Genomic DNA, 17963 nt, shown 5'->3' with positions numbered 1-17963 from the left:
ATAATGCCAATATTTTTGCCACAGTTAAACTTAGGAAGATATCCTTTAGTGGTATGTTTGATATACATATTGCTTCATTAATATTTGAATTTTAATATTTTTGAAATCTTACATTCCATAGAATGGTACCTCATAGGGTATATACATATATCACTTACATGTAAATATATTATTTAATATGCCAGTGACTTTACCAAGTCTTATACAGTACCCGAATTATAGGCTATGCTTTTTTTTTAACTATTTGTTTTGCAGTATTTTATATTCTGAAAACTAAAACAGGAAAGAGCCAGCCAACCAACAAAAGCCCAAAGCACTCTTAGACTTTGCACCGACTCTCTAGGAGACAGGAAAATGGTAAGAACATTACCAAACCTAAGTGCTGTTCCCTGAGGATAAGAATATGAAGCGACCTAAAAATAGATTACTTTTACAGTTTTCTAGACTCTGGGTTGCTTTTATTGAGTGTGTGGGAAGGTGATGAAGTCAGTGCAAAGAGCTGCTGTTTGCAAACATGCTTAGACTGGACTGCTGTTTGCAACATTTCATGTGGGATTTTTTTGACAAGCATAATGCACTTCATTTTTTTTCCCCAGGCACCAGAGGCTTTATTTTATTGGATTCTGAAACAAGGACTTAGTTTTGAGTCCCTGTTGAGGTGGAATACAGCAAATGTTATCAAGATAACCCTCTCCCCCATCCCTGCATCCTCTTGTTTGTGAGTGACAGCACCGATGCAGTCACATCCACACCACTGAGTTCTCTGATGCAATACTTATCTAGAGTATGCCAAGAGAGCACCCAATAGCACCAGTGGCCAACATATTCAGTGTGTGTATGATTACGACTGTGTTCCCAGAATGGGAAAGCAACAGAGACCAATGGGGATCTTGTGCTTCTCTCTCTTCCCATTTGGAAGACATGGAATTCTCACTCCAGTTATAACTCTCAGAACCCCCCTAAGAAATGTTACCTCTTAATGCATATTATTAATGTAATTATGTGAACGTTAGTCATAACAGACACTTATTGAATGGTTGAAAAAAATGAGTCACCATTCTCTTTTAAAAATAAATGATCCCCCTTAATCTTCACAGCAGTTGTGAGAGTAGATTGTCATAAATACCATTATCCCCAGCTCAACAGGAAGCCCGGCACTCAATCTGCCTTACCTCATAAGGTGCACAAGTAATGGCAACTCTTGCCCTTTCTGAGTAACTGAAACCTGTATCATTAGAAGTACAAGGGACCTTAAAAATAATTTCATAGAACATTCTCATTCTAGAACATTCTCATACAGGAAGTATCTGAAGTCCTTTGTCTAAAATTAACTTCTTGGTAGAGGCAAGTGTCAAGTCACCCATGCCCAGTGTGAGAGTATCTCCAGCTCTGCAAGCCGCATGCTGTCTTACAAATAGCTCTGGAAAGGCTGGGTTGGCCACGCACAGTGCCCACTGCAGTTTCCATCTGAAACACTCTTCAAAGGCTCACGTGTTACAGGTTGGGCAACTTATTGTGGAGTTGTTGGGACCAGCTGCAGGAAGGGAGGCCATTGTTGTGCCTGGTACACTGCCTATACTCGGACCCAAAATATTGGAGCCAGCTGCCTGTGGACTAAATTTCCTTGCAAAAAACTTGCTTATGCTTGTTATTTATGTACAGGGAAGTAATACTGGAGTCCCTGGAAAAGGAGTTACAGTTGGTTGGGAGAGCTGGGTGGTGGGTACTAGGAACCCTGGAACTTCTGCAAGAATGACAAGTGCTCTTAACTCTGAACTGTCTTTCTATCCCCAAGGTATTTTTTTTTTTAATGTGTATAGGTGTTTTGTCTGAATTCATGTCTGTTTCCTACATGCGTGCCTGATGCTCATTGAGGCCCAAAGAAAAAGCTTTGATAGATATACAAAAAAAAAAAAAAAAAAAACCAAAAACAAATAAAAAAACAACACTAGAGAAACCTCTCAGTCAAAAAGCAAGATAGCCAGAGAAGCAAAGGACCTATTAAAACACACACTATTGAGGGGCCAACTAGTATTCAGGGCAACTAGTAGGCTGACTGTGGATCCACACTTCTCCTTCTACATCTCCATATCCAACCCCCAGTCTCATCCCCAGCTCTGTAGCAGAAATCCTGCTGAGGTCTCCCTTTCCTCTCTGACCCCATCCCTAGTGGACCACAAAGATCTTCTCCCCCAACCTTCTTTCCTCCAATTCATGCCAGTATCCCAGTCTCCAACACCAGCGGGCATTCCCTGTGATTACACCCGCTGAGAGGGACAGGAGATGCATGCAATCTTCCTCTCTTTCCCCAGATCCAGCCCCAGCTCTTCGGCAAACACCTATGGCAGCCATACCTGCCCCCTACTATCTTACAAGAATCCCATAGGTCATCCCCATTCTAACTGCGCCCACTGGTGTTTTGTCTAAGCTCCCAACACCAGTAGCACCTCTTGCTAACCAAAGGCTGCTCCTGCCTGGTTAGAATCAAGTAGAGTCACAGCAGTTCCTCAATTCTCCTTTTGCTCCTCCAGATGCAATCCCCATTCTCATTCTAGCTCTGTAGCAGAACCTGTTGGTGAGGATGTGGAGAAAGGGGAACACTCCTCTGTTGCTGATGGGAGTGCAAACTTGTTTAACCACTGTGGAAATCAATATGGTGGTTCCTCAGAAAGTTGGGAATTGACCTACTACATGATCCAGCTATACCATTCTTGTTTCAAAGGAAACTTCTTCCTACTGCAATGGCACTTGCTCAAGTGTGTTTATTGCTCCTCTATTACCAACAGCCAGAAACTGGAAGCAACCCAGATTACCCTCAACAGAATAATGGGTAATGAAAATGTTCATTTACACAATGGAGTATTACTCTGCTGTTAAAAAATGACAGCATGAAATTTGCAGGCAAATGAATGGAACTAGAAAAAAAATCATCCTGCAGGAAATGCAGACCCAGAAAGACAAGGATGGTATGTATTTATGAGTGGGTATTAGCTGTTCAGTAACTGATCATCAAGCTACAATCCGCAGACCCATAGAGGTTAGGTAAAGATTTAAGGGGACTCATGAATTTCCTTGTGAGGGGAAAATGGAATAGATTTTTTGTGTGTATAGACTGGAGGTGTCGTGGGGGTAAGCATGAGAAAATCAGGTGGGAATGGGGAGGGGACATATGGTTGAGGAAGGCACTATGGGAAGAGACAGCTTGAACTGAGGAGCATTGAAGAGAAAAAACACAAATATGAAACAAGATGACAGCAGTAACAACCTATTAATCATCACCTTCAACTAAACGTTTGTCAGCAAACATGGCATCAATTATAATGAAGAGGGCATTTGAACAAAATTATGGACTCGTAAATACATCTGTAGTCTTCATTAGCACATTTCAGTTTATAACTATGAATAGATCTGGAAAACAGAGGATGTGCAGTGGAGTATTCAGGGATTCTAAGACCTTCTGCCTGTCAAGTTGTTGATTAGTCACCCAGAAAGATTATGTGGAAACGCCAGTCCCGAATTGTCCCTCCAACAGCCAAATACACATTCTTCTCAGTTGTGCACAGGAAGCTTCCATGATAGATCTGAAGGTTTACTGAATGTCTTTAAAATTATTGGAATTTTAAATGATAATGCTTAACTTACAAGATTAAGCCATTTTAATGATTGGCATTATTTCATAAGTTCACACAATTTTAATGATTGTGGGTAATTTGATGAGTCCACACATACCTCAGATGAAAGGTCAAAATGCTTGTGGAGACATTCTTAGTATTGCTTATGTATGCCATGTACCTGCATTTTGTACATCTGTATCTTTGATATGTTGTGTTTTCTTTCTACAATAAAAAAATTATCTTATAAAAATCACACAAGACTAGCCCCTTAACAAAAATGAAACTTGCTAACATCCATCTAGTAGAAGGATATCACTTCACAAAAGTTTGTATGTATGTTAACTCTTAAACTAGAGCATTCTTCTAGAAGGCCCTGAATAAAAGTGCTCCAACATGGAAAAAAAATCACACAAGACATATCAAGATTACCTACAGACAACTTTTAAATTTTATGATATAAAACAAAATTTTGGCAAGTCACAAAATATGCAGATTGCTCCAATTTATAACATTTTGACATAGGAGTTTGAAACTTTTTATGACTAGAAAACTGCTATCGACAGCCTCCAAAGCCACAGAGAAACCCTGTCTCAAAAAAAAAAAAAAAAAAAGAAAAAAGAAAACTGGTATCGACTCAGTAGAAACCATTCTTTGAGTTTGGGATTTGGGTTTTGTTATTTGTTCAGCTGGTCATTGATATTGTAGCTCCATGCTCTCAGTGCTGGCAGCATGCTCCCACCAGACATGCATCTGACCCACTGTGATGCTAAGCTGTGATGTCTAGGAGATTAGGTATGTTAAATACACTTTGACTCCCTATTTCCATTTTCTAAGGTGTATTTCCCACTGAAGAGGAACATTTGAATACATATGGTATAGGAAACTCATAAAGACTCACATATTTATGACTGATTACTTTGACAGCTTATAGTCTCTGATAGGTTTCTCTAGGGAAACAATAAAATAAATACTAATTATATATATATATATATATATATATATATATATATCCTCCTATCAATCATTAGTATTCCTTTTTCACTTCTCTTTCTGATGTTCATTACAGATAATCCAGCTGAGCTGATACTTGTGTGCAATGCATATAATCATTTTCTTATAGCCATATATACATGGCAAGGTTATGTTCTTTAAAAAAATTGTATGTGGGAGAGATAGCCCAGTTGCTAAGAGCACTGGCTGCTTTCTCAAGGACCCATGTTCTATTCCCAGCACCCACATGGTGGCTATCAACCATATGAATTTATAGTTGTAGGGAATCTGATGCCCACTTGTGGTCTCAGTGGGCATTGCCTGCACATAGTACCTAAACATACTTGTAGGGAAAATTAAAAGCCTGCATTTAAAAAAAAATCTCTCTCTTCCTTCTCCTCCTCCTTCTGTCTTCCATCCTTCTTTCTCTCACCACCTCTCCCCACTCTCTCTCTCTTCTCTCTCTCTCTCATGCATGCAGTTGCCTGTGTAGATCATCTACAGCAAGAAACACAGGGTAGTCTAAGCTGTTCTTTGTAGATGCTGGAAACTGATCTCCTGCAAGAGCAACATGCCTTAACAAACTGTGACACACTCTCAGCCCTAAAGTAAAATAATTAGAAGAAATTAATTTTAGTAGAAGGTTTTAATTTTTTCTCTTGACTGTTTAAAAGGCAATTTCTGGTTCTGTTAGCTTTTGACCTTTCAATAAGGATGTGAAAAGAGTGTCCACTCCATTATGCCGTTACTACTTATATAAAAACACTTTTTTCTTTAAATTGTTTAAATCAAAAGAATTTTTAAATCCTTTTTGTAGTTATAGTTTGATATAAAATTTTTTAGTATTTGGTTGGAAGCTATCATTTCCCAGTCTTCTAGCATTGCTATTGGTTTGTAAAGATTCCAGAAACAGTTGTTAAGCATTTGGTCTATGTATCCCTGAAAGATTTTAACTTAATTTGTGTTCATTTATCAAAACTATGTCTTGACTGTCATGAAGACATTGACTTGCTTTGAGAGAAAGAGTTCATTGGTGTGTTGGGGGTGGTGGTGGTGCTTGTCTATTTTCTTCCTTTCTTTTTTAAAGTACAGTTCATTAAATTAAAGTAATTTTTGTTAGTAGATTTCATTTAATTCTTAAATAGTTGACGCAAGTGGAAAGTTTTTGAAGATTTCTTCTGATCCTGGAGATAAACCTGCTTTGATCTGCTCTGTCACTGGCCACTTCCACCAGCTGTTGGATGTATCCCATGCATTCTTGAAAAGTCATGTTTTGGCGATGCTGAGCCTAATTTACCCAATTTTCTTTTTTGTCCACATGTGGATAATTTTATAGTATCTATTGTTAAACAGACTGGTCTATCTCTGTTCTTTCTAAGTCATTTATTTGATAATTACCCATACTTTTTTCTTGGCCACACTCTTTCTACTTTTGTTGGCATTGAACAATGTGTTATTGGGATACATTTATGCTCCAGAAATTAAATCTTTTTCTTAATCAAATAAACAGTCTTTCCCCCGTCATACTGCAGATCTTTCCTTCTTTCTCTGGCCTTCCTGGAAACATCAACAATGGAATTAAGAGTGGCAAGTTGCAGTTTTATTATACTTTATATACAGTCCTGCTCCTTTAACAAAGGTACCTGTCCTTAGAGATGAATGAAGATCACATTTAGCATTATTAAACATTAATTGCAATCCATCTGAGACCAGTGATATATTAGCAGGTCATTTGAGAAATCTAAAGCATGTGTAGGACTGAGTGTAGGAGACAGCAGGTACAGATGGGTTGTGCAAACATGGGAGCTGGAGCCCTTGCCACCCATGGAGCTGTCCAAGGTTAAATACATGTTTGCTGCTTCACTCAAGGAAATGTTTACCCTCTGCTTCAATGAAATCAGTCTTTTTCAGTGCAGAAGGAGATAGCTTCATCTTTCTTTATGTATGCATGTAGAAGAATTTGAAATATCTTGCTAATGAGGAAATATTATTTAATATAATTTGTATTTGAATTAATGAACAGTCCTATATATATGTGTGTGTGTGTATGTGTATATACACATATATAAACTCTCTCTCTCTCTCTCTATATATATATATATATATACATACATATATATATTGCTTAATGTATTCTTGTATATCTTCAGGAATCATACTTGGTGCAATATTTTGCTAAACTTCAATGGATATGTACCTCCCAAAGTGCCATTTTGTTTTATTAACTTAAAACATTTACATCTCTCCAAAGCTGTCATGATTATTTTGCTACCCTCTGCTATGGTTGTATATAATCCTGTCTGGCTTTTAACAATTAAACTCACTTGTGATTTTGTACCAAGTAAATTTTTCCATTGGAATTATGTAATTGATTGGTGTGTTTTAGAAGTTCAAAGTTAGCAAAGAATAGTGTGTACATCTTTAATCCCAGTATTTAGGAGGGAGAGACAGCTGAATCTCTATGAGTGCAAGGCCAGCTTGGTCTGTATAGGGAGTTTCATATCAGTCAGGTCCTCATAGTGATTCCCTGCATTCAAAAAACAAACATGCAAACAAAAAAATAAATAAATAGGAGGTCTAATATAATAGTCCTATGTAAAATATAATGTGCTTTGAAGATTGTGATATCAATGCACAAAACATGACTCAGTGGGTAAAAGTTCTTGCTTCCAAATCCAACCATATGAGTTTGATCCCTGGAGCCCATGTGAAAAAAAGAGTGATCCAACTTTTGCAAGGTGTTGTCAGACTCCACACATGTACTCTGATGCACAGCTAAATAAACATAAAAATGTTTTAATAAAATATATTATTAATGAGAACATCTACTGGAGATTGTCCTCATCTTTAAAATACCATCACGTTTTTGTATCTGGTAAATGAGTTTTGAGATGCAGCCTGTTTTTCAGGGTAAAAATGTGTTAACCTTATGATATGTATTTGTGATTTTTAAAAAGTTTATTGGATTGGCAGCACAATGCTCAGCATGCAGTAAATATTCCAGGTTGGGACCGGAACCTTTCGCCTATGTTTTATTACATAGTATCTTGCCCATTGGGCAGGCTTCATTTTCCAGACTTGGAGTTGGAACAGAAGTCTGCTATTTCCAGGTGATACATCTCACCAATTGATAGCGAGTCTCGGGTCTTGAAACAACTGCACCACATTCTTGATTTCAACCATAGTGTTTTTGCTGCAATGTGTGTTTTGTAAGAACAATTCCTATCTCTGTGTTGGTAAGTGTGGGTTGGTATTGGCCAGTGTGGAAGTGACATTAGCTCACTGGAAAGCTTTCCAGGGAAAACAGGGAATTACAACCTTAAAAGGAAAGGGAAGAATGCTTTTCTAGAGGCAAGCAGACTCCTCTGTGCTTCCAGGAAAGCTAAAAATGTGCACCTGATCCCCTGTCACACTTAGCCCCTGGCAGGCTCATTTCCTGCTGTGCCGACTTCCTGGTAGCTTTTCTACAGGAAGCTCTGTTTTCATCACCCTTTCTCTAGTGAGGTTTTCAGCATTCCCATTGTTTCTCCTTTCTGCATTTTAAATATCTATGGGAGCTATAATTTGAATTAAAGTGCTTTTGTATGGTCACTATTTGAGAAATTTCCCATAGGAACACTCCCCCTTTAAATATATGTTTTAAAAACCTCAAAAAATATTTGGTTAAAACTTGTACTAAACAAAAATTGTTCTTCATATACTTAAATGGGTGAGCAGTCACACTGGCTAGGTCATTCACTCCAAAAGCAAAGGACTGCAGACACAAATTATGGACGACATGTTAGTGGATGTTGGGAGTCATGTAGCCTAGTTTCATATCAGCATATGAGTGCTTGTCCAACAGGTCTCCCTGAGGCAAAGCTCGTTGGAGACAGTCTCTCTCTCCACTTGGCCAGGACCAGTGAGTGGACTTCAGGAGGAGGGCACAGAGGGTGCTGGGACTGCATGGTCTGTACTCACTCTTCTCTCTTGTAATACTGATGATTCTATTGAACTTCATAGTGTCATTTTTGCCAGTCATGCATAGGACAGATGTGACCATTCCTGGAAAACCCATTTTGTTTCTCAGATATTTTCCCCTAAAATACTTTGGGAGCTAATGCTTCTTATGTTTCTTATCTGGAAATAGCAGCTGTTACTCCAAACGCTGGGGACTGTTGGGATTCCGTGGTGACAGGATCAGAGGCAACCAAGTCAACGTGCAGTTGAAGGAGTGCAAACTAAACTGTATCCAGGCAGCTTACTGTGGATCACCCTATTTCCATAAATATGCTTGGTTAACTTTCGAATTATACTGTGGCTCTTGAAAATGTGTGCCGATGTTTCTCGCTGTTTAACTTTGTGAGGACAGGATGAACCTGGCTCGATATTTAGCTAAGCTAGTAGAATGCTGAATATTGTTTTGGATTTAAAAGTTGTTTTGATGAGAAGTTGGGCAAAAACAAATTTGACATATTTGTTTTTACCAGAAGTTAATGCTGCAGGGTGGGAAAAACATGCTTGTTTTTGAAGTGTAAAGATGACTCAACTTATTTGGGGCCAGCCACTTGTTTGAAACTGGTCTGGTGGTCAGACGCTACTTCGTTTCTTTGTGCCTATGCCCTTCCTGGTCTCAGGAATTGAACCTGGGCTGTGGCAGGGCCACAGCAAGCCAGCAGCATTTTGTGGCGTTTATGTGGTACTGGTACTTCTGCATATTTAAAAGTCTAATCAAATTTTGAAGCATCATATAGAAGTGGTCTTTAAGGCGAGGTAACTTACTACCAATGTGTACAGTCTCTGCCATCATTACTAAGGAGAGGAGTTGTCACACCTGTTGTCAAACCCTAACTTTAAGTTCTGTCCATGACTATAATTGTTGCAGTTGTCTAGAGTTTGGTAAGTTAGCTTGCTTTTTGTTTGCAGGCCTGTCACCAGCAATTCTGGTTCACTTAAATATTGCAAATCCAGAGGAAGGTCTCAGGATCGCATCTTCTCATCCCAGACTGTCAGCTGGTTAGCTCATTAGAAAGCCTGTCTGCTTTTAATTTCCTTGAAATATATTTACTTTTCTTGCTATTTTTCTTTTAGTTTCTTTGTGGAATGGAATTTTAAAATTATTTCCTTGGCATATAATTGTATTTATGCCATTTTATAAAGAAAAGCTATATGTCTATATTTTCAATTAGCCATGTTTAATAAAAAGTTCTCAAACATTGTTTTTGGATAACTATTGAACTAATATCTATTAAAAATGATTGTATCAGTGTCTTTAAAATGAACATTATAGGAGGTGGGGCATAACTCAATAATTCTATGTATGATTACCATGTGTGAGGCCCTAGACTTACTATCCAGCAATGAAAGAAATAATACAGAGTTTCATGTAAATAGTTTTCTCTAGAAAACAAAATGCAATGTTGGGTGGAAAATTCATTCCTGTATGCTACAGAGGAATATAAGAAGATACATGTCTGTCATGAAATATATTTCCTTGTGGGAGAGCAGGGCAGAAGGGCAGTTTCCATAGAGAGGCATGGTGGTAGGATACACGTTAAAGTTTTTCTGGTTAGTAGCCATATGTCATAGGGAAATTTCTAATTCTGTAGAAAAACTTATCTTGAATTAGGTCCTTTAAAAGAAGACACACATTTTTCAGTATTCTTTGCATCATGGTCCTCATGATGCAAAGGTCCTCAACCTTCCTAATGTTGCAACCCTTTAATACAGTTTTTCATGTTGTGATGGCCACCAACCATAAAACTATTTTACTACTACTACATAGCTGTAATTTTGCTACTGTTATGAATCATAATGTGAATGTCTGTCTTTTCCAATGGTCTTAGGTGACCCCTATGAAAAGGTTATTTGACTCAAAGGAAGTTGTGAACCACAGGTTGATAACTACTGATTTAGGCTGTTTCCTATAAGAGTATTGTGTTATGCTTCCTCTTAATAAATTATCTTAGGCCAGGCAGTAATAGTGCTCCCAATTAATCCCAATACTCAGAAGCAAAAGGCAGGCAGATTTCTGTGATTTCAAGGCAAGCCTGGTCTACAGAATGTGTTCTAGAATACTCAGGGCTACACAGAGAATCCATGTCTCAAAAAAAAAAAAAAAAAGCAAAAAGTAAATGCAAAATTACGTTGAAAATGACTGTAATAATTTGTAGAATTAAGGAAGATTCACTCTGTGATCCTTTGCATTTCAAGTAAATTGTTTTTATTTTTTCTTATTTTCTTCCAACATAATATTTTATTGATTATTTGTGAATTTCATACAATGCACTACAATCACACTTACTGTCAATTCCTCCCAGGTTCACCCTCTCACCTTCGTGCTTTCCTCCCCAAAAGAATAAAAAATATACCAAGTCCAATATGTGCTGCCCATATACTCATTGAAGCATGGACAAACTCCTATTGACCAGCCACATGAAGAAAACTGAGTCCATCCCTAGTAAAATGCCATATTTTTCTGAATACTGACATTGTTAAATGCAATGTTCCCTAAAAATTGCTTGGGGTTTATTATAGACATAGATGATTATTTATTAGAGATGTCATATAGTCTAAAATACTGTCCAAAGTTTCTTCCCTTAATTTTATTAGCTTTTTATAGGCTTAGAAATAATGAACCTTGTTATAGATCATTAGTTAAACTTAATTAGTGGGATCATGTTTTTATAAACTGGTATGATTTGCAAAATAATGGTAGCATTTTATATTTTCAATGTATTCTTATTGAGCATTAATTTCATATTCATAAAGGAGGAGTCATTAGGTACTTATTGCCTAAAAGGCACTGGAAATTATTAACCTGAATTAACAAAGTTAATATACTATTGCAGTTGTCTTTTGTTTTCCTCCAAAAGGAAGGCTAAAGAGAACAATGCTCTGCTTGTGTCCCACAGGTATATTTTCTTGACTTGACCTTAGTGCCACTCACTCAGGAGATGGAAAACCTGATGTGGATAAGGGAATTGGCAAAGGAAGTGAAAAAGAGGAATGTTTTATTAAGTGGACTCCTCATAAACTACTCACAGGTATGAAAGGTATTCATATATTTGTGTTCATATTTATGTGATTTTGATAAAACAAATGGATGCTGATGGTACAGAAAATGATGATAGAGGCTAGGGAGAAGGTTCAGTTGGTAAAGCTTTTGCATGAAAGTGTGAGAAGCTGAGTTTGAGTCCCAAGAACCTGTGTATAAATCTTGTGCTATAGGATGGATGGGTCTGTAACCATAATACTCTTAACAAGAATTGGGAGGTGGAGACAGGAGATGGTATTATCTCCAACATTTTATGCCAGCTAACCTGGCACATACAGTGACAAACACCAACATCTCATGATCTCATGCAAGGTAAAAAGAAAGGACTGACACACTGTCCTCTGTGTCCTCTGTCGCGACCGCCTCGACCAGCAAGGAAGACGCAACGCTGAGACTCTTCCTTAAGCAGTTTACTCAGGAACCTTGAACAATCTTCTGATCCGGGGGAAAGCCCGCACACAGCTTAAAAGCACTCTTGCCAGCCAACCCCAGAACGCCATGTGGCTAAGGCGGATAGGCTCGCATTTGCTGATGCAAGTTTGAATCTTAGACCAAGCCAAATAAGGAGTTGTTTATTCCAGAGAGTGCTCACCCTCGGGATGGTGGAAGGTGGAAGCCGGCGCCATCTTTAAGGAGCGGTGAATCGCAGCTCTCCACAGTCCTCCACATATATTGTATACTCAGGATAACATGCATACACTGCCAAACACATACACACACCCACACCCACACACACACACCCACACCCACACCCACACCCACACACCACACACACACACACACACACACACACCACAGAGAGAGAGAGAGAGAGAGAGAGAGAGAGAGAGAGAGAGAGAGAGAGAGAGAGAATCTAAGCACTGTAGTTTAACCAGTTATAGATCTCTGTAATAATGCACATCAGTTACAAAATCAAACTTCTTTAATGAGGTGTAAAAGCTATACTCATCTCCAGGTAAAACAAAGGATAACTACTTGGAATATAGTTTAGAGATTACATTTGTGTAGGAGAATGGCAGTAGTAAGTTGTCTCTAGGATCCATGACTGCTCTAGCCACAGATAGTTGGCTAGCTTTATGAGAATGGCAATAGTAGTTGTCTCTAGGGTCCATGACTGGTAGCTGACTAGATTTACAGTGTCACACATAAATTTCCTACTATTGAGCAGGAAAACTCCTGGAAGAGGGAAGGAAGATTCTATGAGCCAGAACACCAAGGTATCTACTGCTCGATAGTGTCTTCTAGACATGGCAGGAAAGTTGTGTCCATGAAATTTCAATGCTGTGCTTGCCTAAACAAGACCTATATGATAATAACAGTAGTTGATGTAGCATCAGGGATGGTGGAATTGCACAAGGTCCCACCCTTGGATGAAGAGAGACATTGGCAGCTGAGAGATGAAAAGTCAGTTTTCTCCAAGGAAGAAGAACTCTCTGATAGCTTATCCAATCATAAACAGTCAGTCCTAAACATATATACATATGAACAACACTGATGGACTCAGTAGGTTGTGTTCTTGGTAGATGTATGCATATATGTATGTACTTGTTACATATATGTGTGTATATATATGCATATGTGCCAATAATTAAAGAAGCAGTCATGAATCTGAGAGGGAGTAGGGGGAATATGAGAACCTGAAGAAGAGGAAGGGAGGGGTAAATTATGTAAATACACTGCACATATATGAAACGCTCAAAAAATTAATAAATCAAAAGACAGAAAAGAAATATGCAAGCTGGCAAATAACAGCTATTAGGTAGCTTACATAGAATTGCCAAATCTAGTTTGTAATTATGTTCTAAATTGAAATTTAAATTTCAATTTAACTAATGTTTAACTAATGTCCTCTATTTTATGGGAAATCCCACAGCATTCTAGCCCATGCCTTACAACAAATATGAAATGGCTTAACTGTATGCCATTTTCATAACATTGGTGATGAGGTGTTTTCTTCCTTGTATGTTATTTAAGTACTTAGAACAAGTGCCTGGCATTTAGATTGTGGTGGGTCACAGCACTCAGCTAGACAGACATTTGTGACGATGCTGGTAACAACAAGTTAGTTAATGGAAGGCAAGGTTCTCTGCTTCTCACCACCTCTGTGCAAATGAATGGGATTTCTAACAGAATTGCATAGAGAAGTTGGAATTACATTCTGTGCATACATAGACCTGTGTAGACATATACAGGCTTAGATCACAGGTCATCAGTCCAGTGACTGCTTTATATTATGTGACTTCTTATAGAGATGGTTTAGGAAATCAGTTACTTTTGGAGTGGTTTCGAATAAATGTGATTCATTACTGGCTTTCCAGGTAATCACAGACATTTAAAATTACACATGGGTGGAAGATATAGAGATGGCTCAGTGTTTAAAGGAGCTTACTGTTCTTTCACAGGACCTGAGTTTGGTTTCCAATATCCAAGTTGGGCAGGGTATAACTACCTGTAATGCCAGGTCCAAGTGATCTGAAACCCTTTTCTGGACTATACACATACCTGTATACATGTGTCATGTACAAAACACACACACACACACACACACACACACACACACACACACACACACACGTGCATGTGTGTAAAAATACAAATGTTTAAATTTTGTGTGTCGGCAAAACAGCAAAATGATGTATAGCTACAATTTGTGAAATTACCTTAGGTATGTACTTAGCCTGCAGGTATATTTTAAATAGATAAACTTTATTTAAATATAATGGTCATTAATACAGGCATGGTGGGACATTTGCAACACTACATGGAAGTCTGAGATAGGAAGATGATGAGCTAAGATTGATATCAGCTTGCCTGTGCAAGTCAGTGAGTCCTGAAAATGTAACGACAGTATTTCATAGGCAGTATTTCAGTGTTGTTTAACTTGATGTAGCTGTACGTATTGCTTCTAAAATATGTAAACACGGCTGGCCTTTGTTTAGTCACTAAAAGGGTGACACATTTTTGTGTACATAGGATTCTGGAAATGTAAGATGTTGGAACTGTAAAGGCTGTGAAAGCAAGCCAGACAAGGCCTACAGAGATACTATTCTCGCTCAAAGGCAGATAGGTGGTAGAGAAAACTTAAGTCTGTGTCCTTGGTTGGGAATATTCCCTACTCAATTCACTATAACTTTGGTAATAGTATATGAATATGGTAGGACTTATAAATAAACAAATACATTATTTTTCCATACTTGCAAGGGAATCATGGATGAATAATGCTAACACCACATTGTGCAGATGTCAAATAGATTTTATTTAGGTAGAGCTCAAAATGGGAGAAAGAAATAGCATGTCCAATCCCTGGAACCTTCAGGATCCATGGCTTGCAGCAGGTGAAAGGTATCTGTATGCACAACAGCCAGTTTCCAGTGAAGAGCAGAGTTTCCAAGTAGAACATTGGATGCCCTGTTAGTTAAATCCTAAATCATAAACAATTTTTGGTATTAAGTGTCTTCCAAATGTCACATGGAACATGCATGCATTATAAATTGCTTATATGCAGTTTAAATTTATCTTGTTATTTTTGTCTTCTGAATAATCCAGAAGCCTTGATACACTATTCCAATACCCTGCATGCTTACAGGGTGAGGTAAAAGTTGGTTATCTATGTGTCTGTGCACCTGAGAGGATTCCCTGGATGGAGAATGTGTTTGCTTGAAATCAGAAGAAGCTCCTGGAGTACATTGCTTGCTCTCAGATAGATCTGTGTGACTCTGAGCTGAGACCTGCAAAGCCAGGTTTATAAAAGCTTCACAAGTTCTTTCAAGGTACCTCTATCAGTAACAGATTATTACTCTTATCCAGTATGGTGTGCACACTGGTAAGCCCATCCCTTGGGGGTCCAGAGTGTGAGGATCAAGAATTTGAGATACTCTGAATAAACAAGGTCTGATTCTTTATTATTTTTAATCCAACTTTGCTATGGAAGTCACTGAATTGTAAAATATAATATTCTATTGGAGGAGTTCATTCTAACTATCTAAAAGTCTGTGTCTGACATAATTAATTTATTAAAATATAATATCTAAGGCATGAAAGTTTTAAGCCAATAGCTGTTTTATTGATATCTAAAATATTTTATTTGTTTTTAATGTAAATATCTATAAGTATACATTCTCTATAATTTTATATATGAACTATAATAAAATTTTAATGTCTATAAACATTATAAAGTCCTGTTGTTCTCCACTCTGTATGTGTATTTTACAACCTCAGGCATTCAAGGTAGAACAAACATATGGTTTCAAAGTTAAAGAGTTTATGAACATATGACTGACTATTGTGATGAATCAATGTCTGCTTCTGTACTAAAGAAATAGCTGTATAGTGTTTTGCAATTTATGTCAAGATTTCAAGCCAAGATGCTACATTTGTAAAATTTAGAGCTTAGAAACATTGAATGAATCTAGCCATGGTAGAATCTGCCAATAATCCCAGCATTTATGAGACAAGACAGGAAGATTATGAGTTTGAGACTAGCCTGATTTATATAGTGCAGCCCTGTCTCAACCAAGCAAATAAACCACCAAGTAGAACCTAATGTATGTGGAGATGATGGAGAATTGGGCAATGTGCCGACTCTGCCAAGTGACACTCTGCAGGTCTCACTCTGATGCAAGTTAAATCTGAAACCTGAATCTAGTTGTTGGTTTTTCCCTTTTCCTTGTATGACCACCGTACTATTTTTATTTATTTCACTAATAAATTTTGTCTTAGAGTTAGTACACTTTGGTATAGTTAGAGAGGGAATGCTTCCTTTCTTTTACACATCATAATAAAATTAAAATGGAAGACAAACAGAGGAGAGCTAGATACAGCAGGAAGTGGGTAAGCAACATCTCAGCATAGCGAGTTGCTTGGAATTTAGTCTATATGCATTTTGAGTTTTTATTTCTTCCTGCTGAGTAGTCTTCTACTGCTATTGATGAGGGGCAGTAGGAGTCTAGAAAGGAACTCTTGAGTTTGTGAGGGCTTTCATAGGTGGGCACAGACTGTGCCAGTTGGGAGGGCTGTAGAAAGAAACTGTGGACATTGGAGCTTCAGGCCTATCACACTAGATCTGCTTCTGAATTCTAACTTTTAATCTTGCTACAGATATGGAAGCCATACATTTAAAAAAAGCTAACAAAGCATTTCTGTACATTTTTGTTTAGTAACTGTTTGTGAAAGACATGAGAGTCATATACAATCCCCAAATAAGATATGAAACTAAAAGAATGAAGCCTTACAGCAACATTAAATGGAATGAAATTATGTAAATAAGTCTTACACCACAAATATATCAGATTACTGTATTTGATAGGTTAAATCCTTTGTTGTCTGTTTTGATAGCCTTGTGTGTACTCCGAAGGACATCCAGAAACATTCTGGTTCTGAATCTTTGTAATTACTCCAAGTGCCCTTGTTAGGAAATACAAAACAAGTCCAACATCATTAATATATCTCTTTGTCCAAAGACTGAATTTGTTTTCCATCTGAAGTGGTATTTGGTGTCATCCTTTAAGAGCACAGGATTGTTCATAGGGTAGGTAGGTATGTCTGTAAACTGACAAACATTAAACAAACAAAAACATAAATTGAGATTGGAGGAGGTTAGCCTTTGTTTTCTTCAGTGAGCAGTTACTTGGAATTTAACTTGAGTAATTGAGTGAAGAGACGGCTGTTTCCACAGCACTGAGTCATGCACCCCAAACCTGCCACACCAAACTGTTTACAAGAACAGAAGCCCTGTTCAGAGTAAGTGGACTCCTCCTCTTTTTCCTTTTCTGGATGAGGGATGTTTATTAGATAACATAATTTTCACTTGTATTACTTGGACTTTCGTTGTTCAGAGTTAGTCATTTGGGAAAATATGAAGGTCATAAATATATTGTCTTCAACTTTGTCTAAGTTTGAAAAACAAGACTGTTTTTAAGGAGTTTGGTTGGCTCACTTGGCCAACTCTAAAACCGGCAATAAGATCAGCTTACTTGGGCATATCAAATGAAATTCAGCATTAGACACTGATTCGTTACATTTACTTGTGATAAAAAGAAACAGGTTATATCTGCAAATGAAAACTGTATTCTCTCAGGAAGTACAATGTGGATGATTCTTGAACTAGTGCTTTTGGGAATATATTTCATTGTCATTTACTGTATAACCAATATTTGTAATCCTGAGGGTAGTTTTACCTCACTGTCTCTGATGACCATCTGCAGTCACCCTAGGACCTCTTAGAAATGATCCCCTTTCCAAGGCAATCTTCACTACATTCACCAGGGGCTATTGCACTGGGAAGTCAGTTCTTGTTTCTCACAGGATCTTCTTCACAGAGGTCT

The 17963-nt window shown here is 37.8% G+C and overlaps 1 protein-coding gene across 3 annotated transcripts in view; it reads left to right on the top strand.

Annotated features, from left to right (window-relative positions):
• Positions 1-17963, top strand: part of Crppa (CDP-L-ribitol pyrophosphorylase A) — a 282328-nt gene that overhangs the window by 140327 nt on the left and 124038 nt on the right. Inside the window, exons 9-10 of one of the 3 annotated variants that reach the window (XM_035445626.1) lie at positions 11498-11629; positions 11953-12085. The exons of 1 other annotated variant lie outside the window; for it this stretch is intronic. In XM_035445626.1, the coding sequence (XP_035301517.1) occupies positions 11498-11629; positions 11953-11970 (150 nt within the window). In that variant the 3' untranslated portion in view covers positions 11971-12085. Of the gene's footprint in view, positions 1-11497; positions 11630-11952; positions 12086-17963 lie in introns of those variants that run through there. One more of the 3 variants, XM_027419745.2, reaches the window with a different exon arrangement.

Source organism: Cricetulus griseus, chromosome 5 (genome assembly GCF_003668045.3).
Source record: "Cricetulus griseus strain 17A/GY chromosome 5, alternate assembly CriGri-PICRH-1.0, whole genome shotgun sequence".
NCBI classification, from domain to species: Eukaryota; Metazoa; Chordata; class Mammalia; order Rodentia; family Cricetidae; genus Cricetulus; species Cricetulus griseus.
The sequence above is the reverse complement of the archived record's forward strand: the minus strand, read 5'-3'. Positions and strand labels throughout refer to the sequence as shown.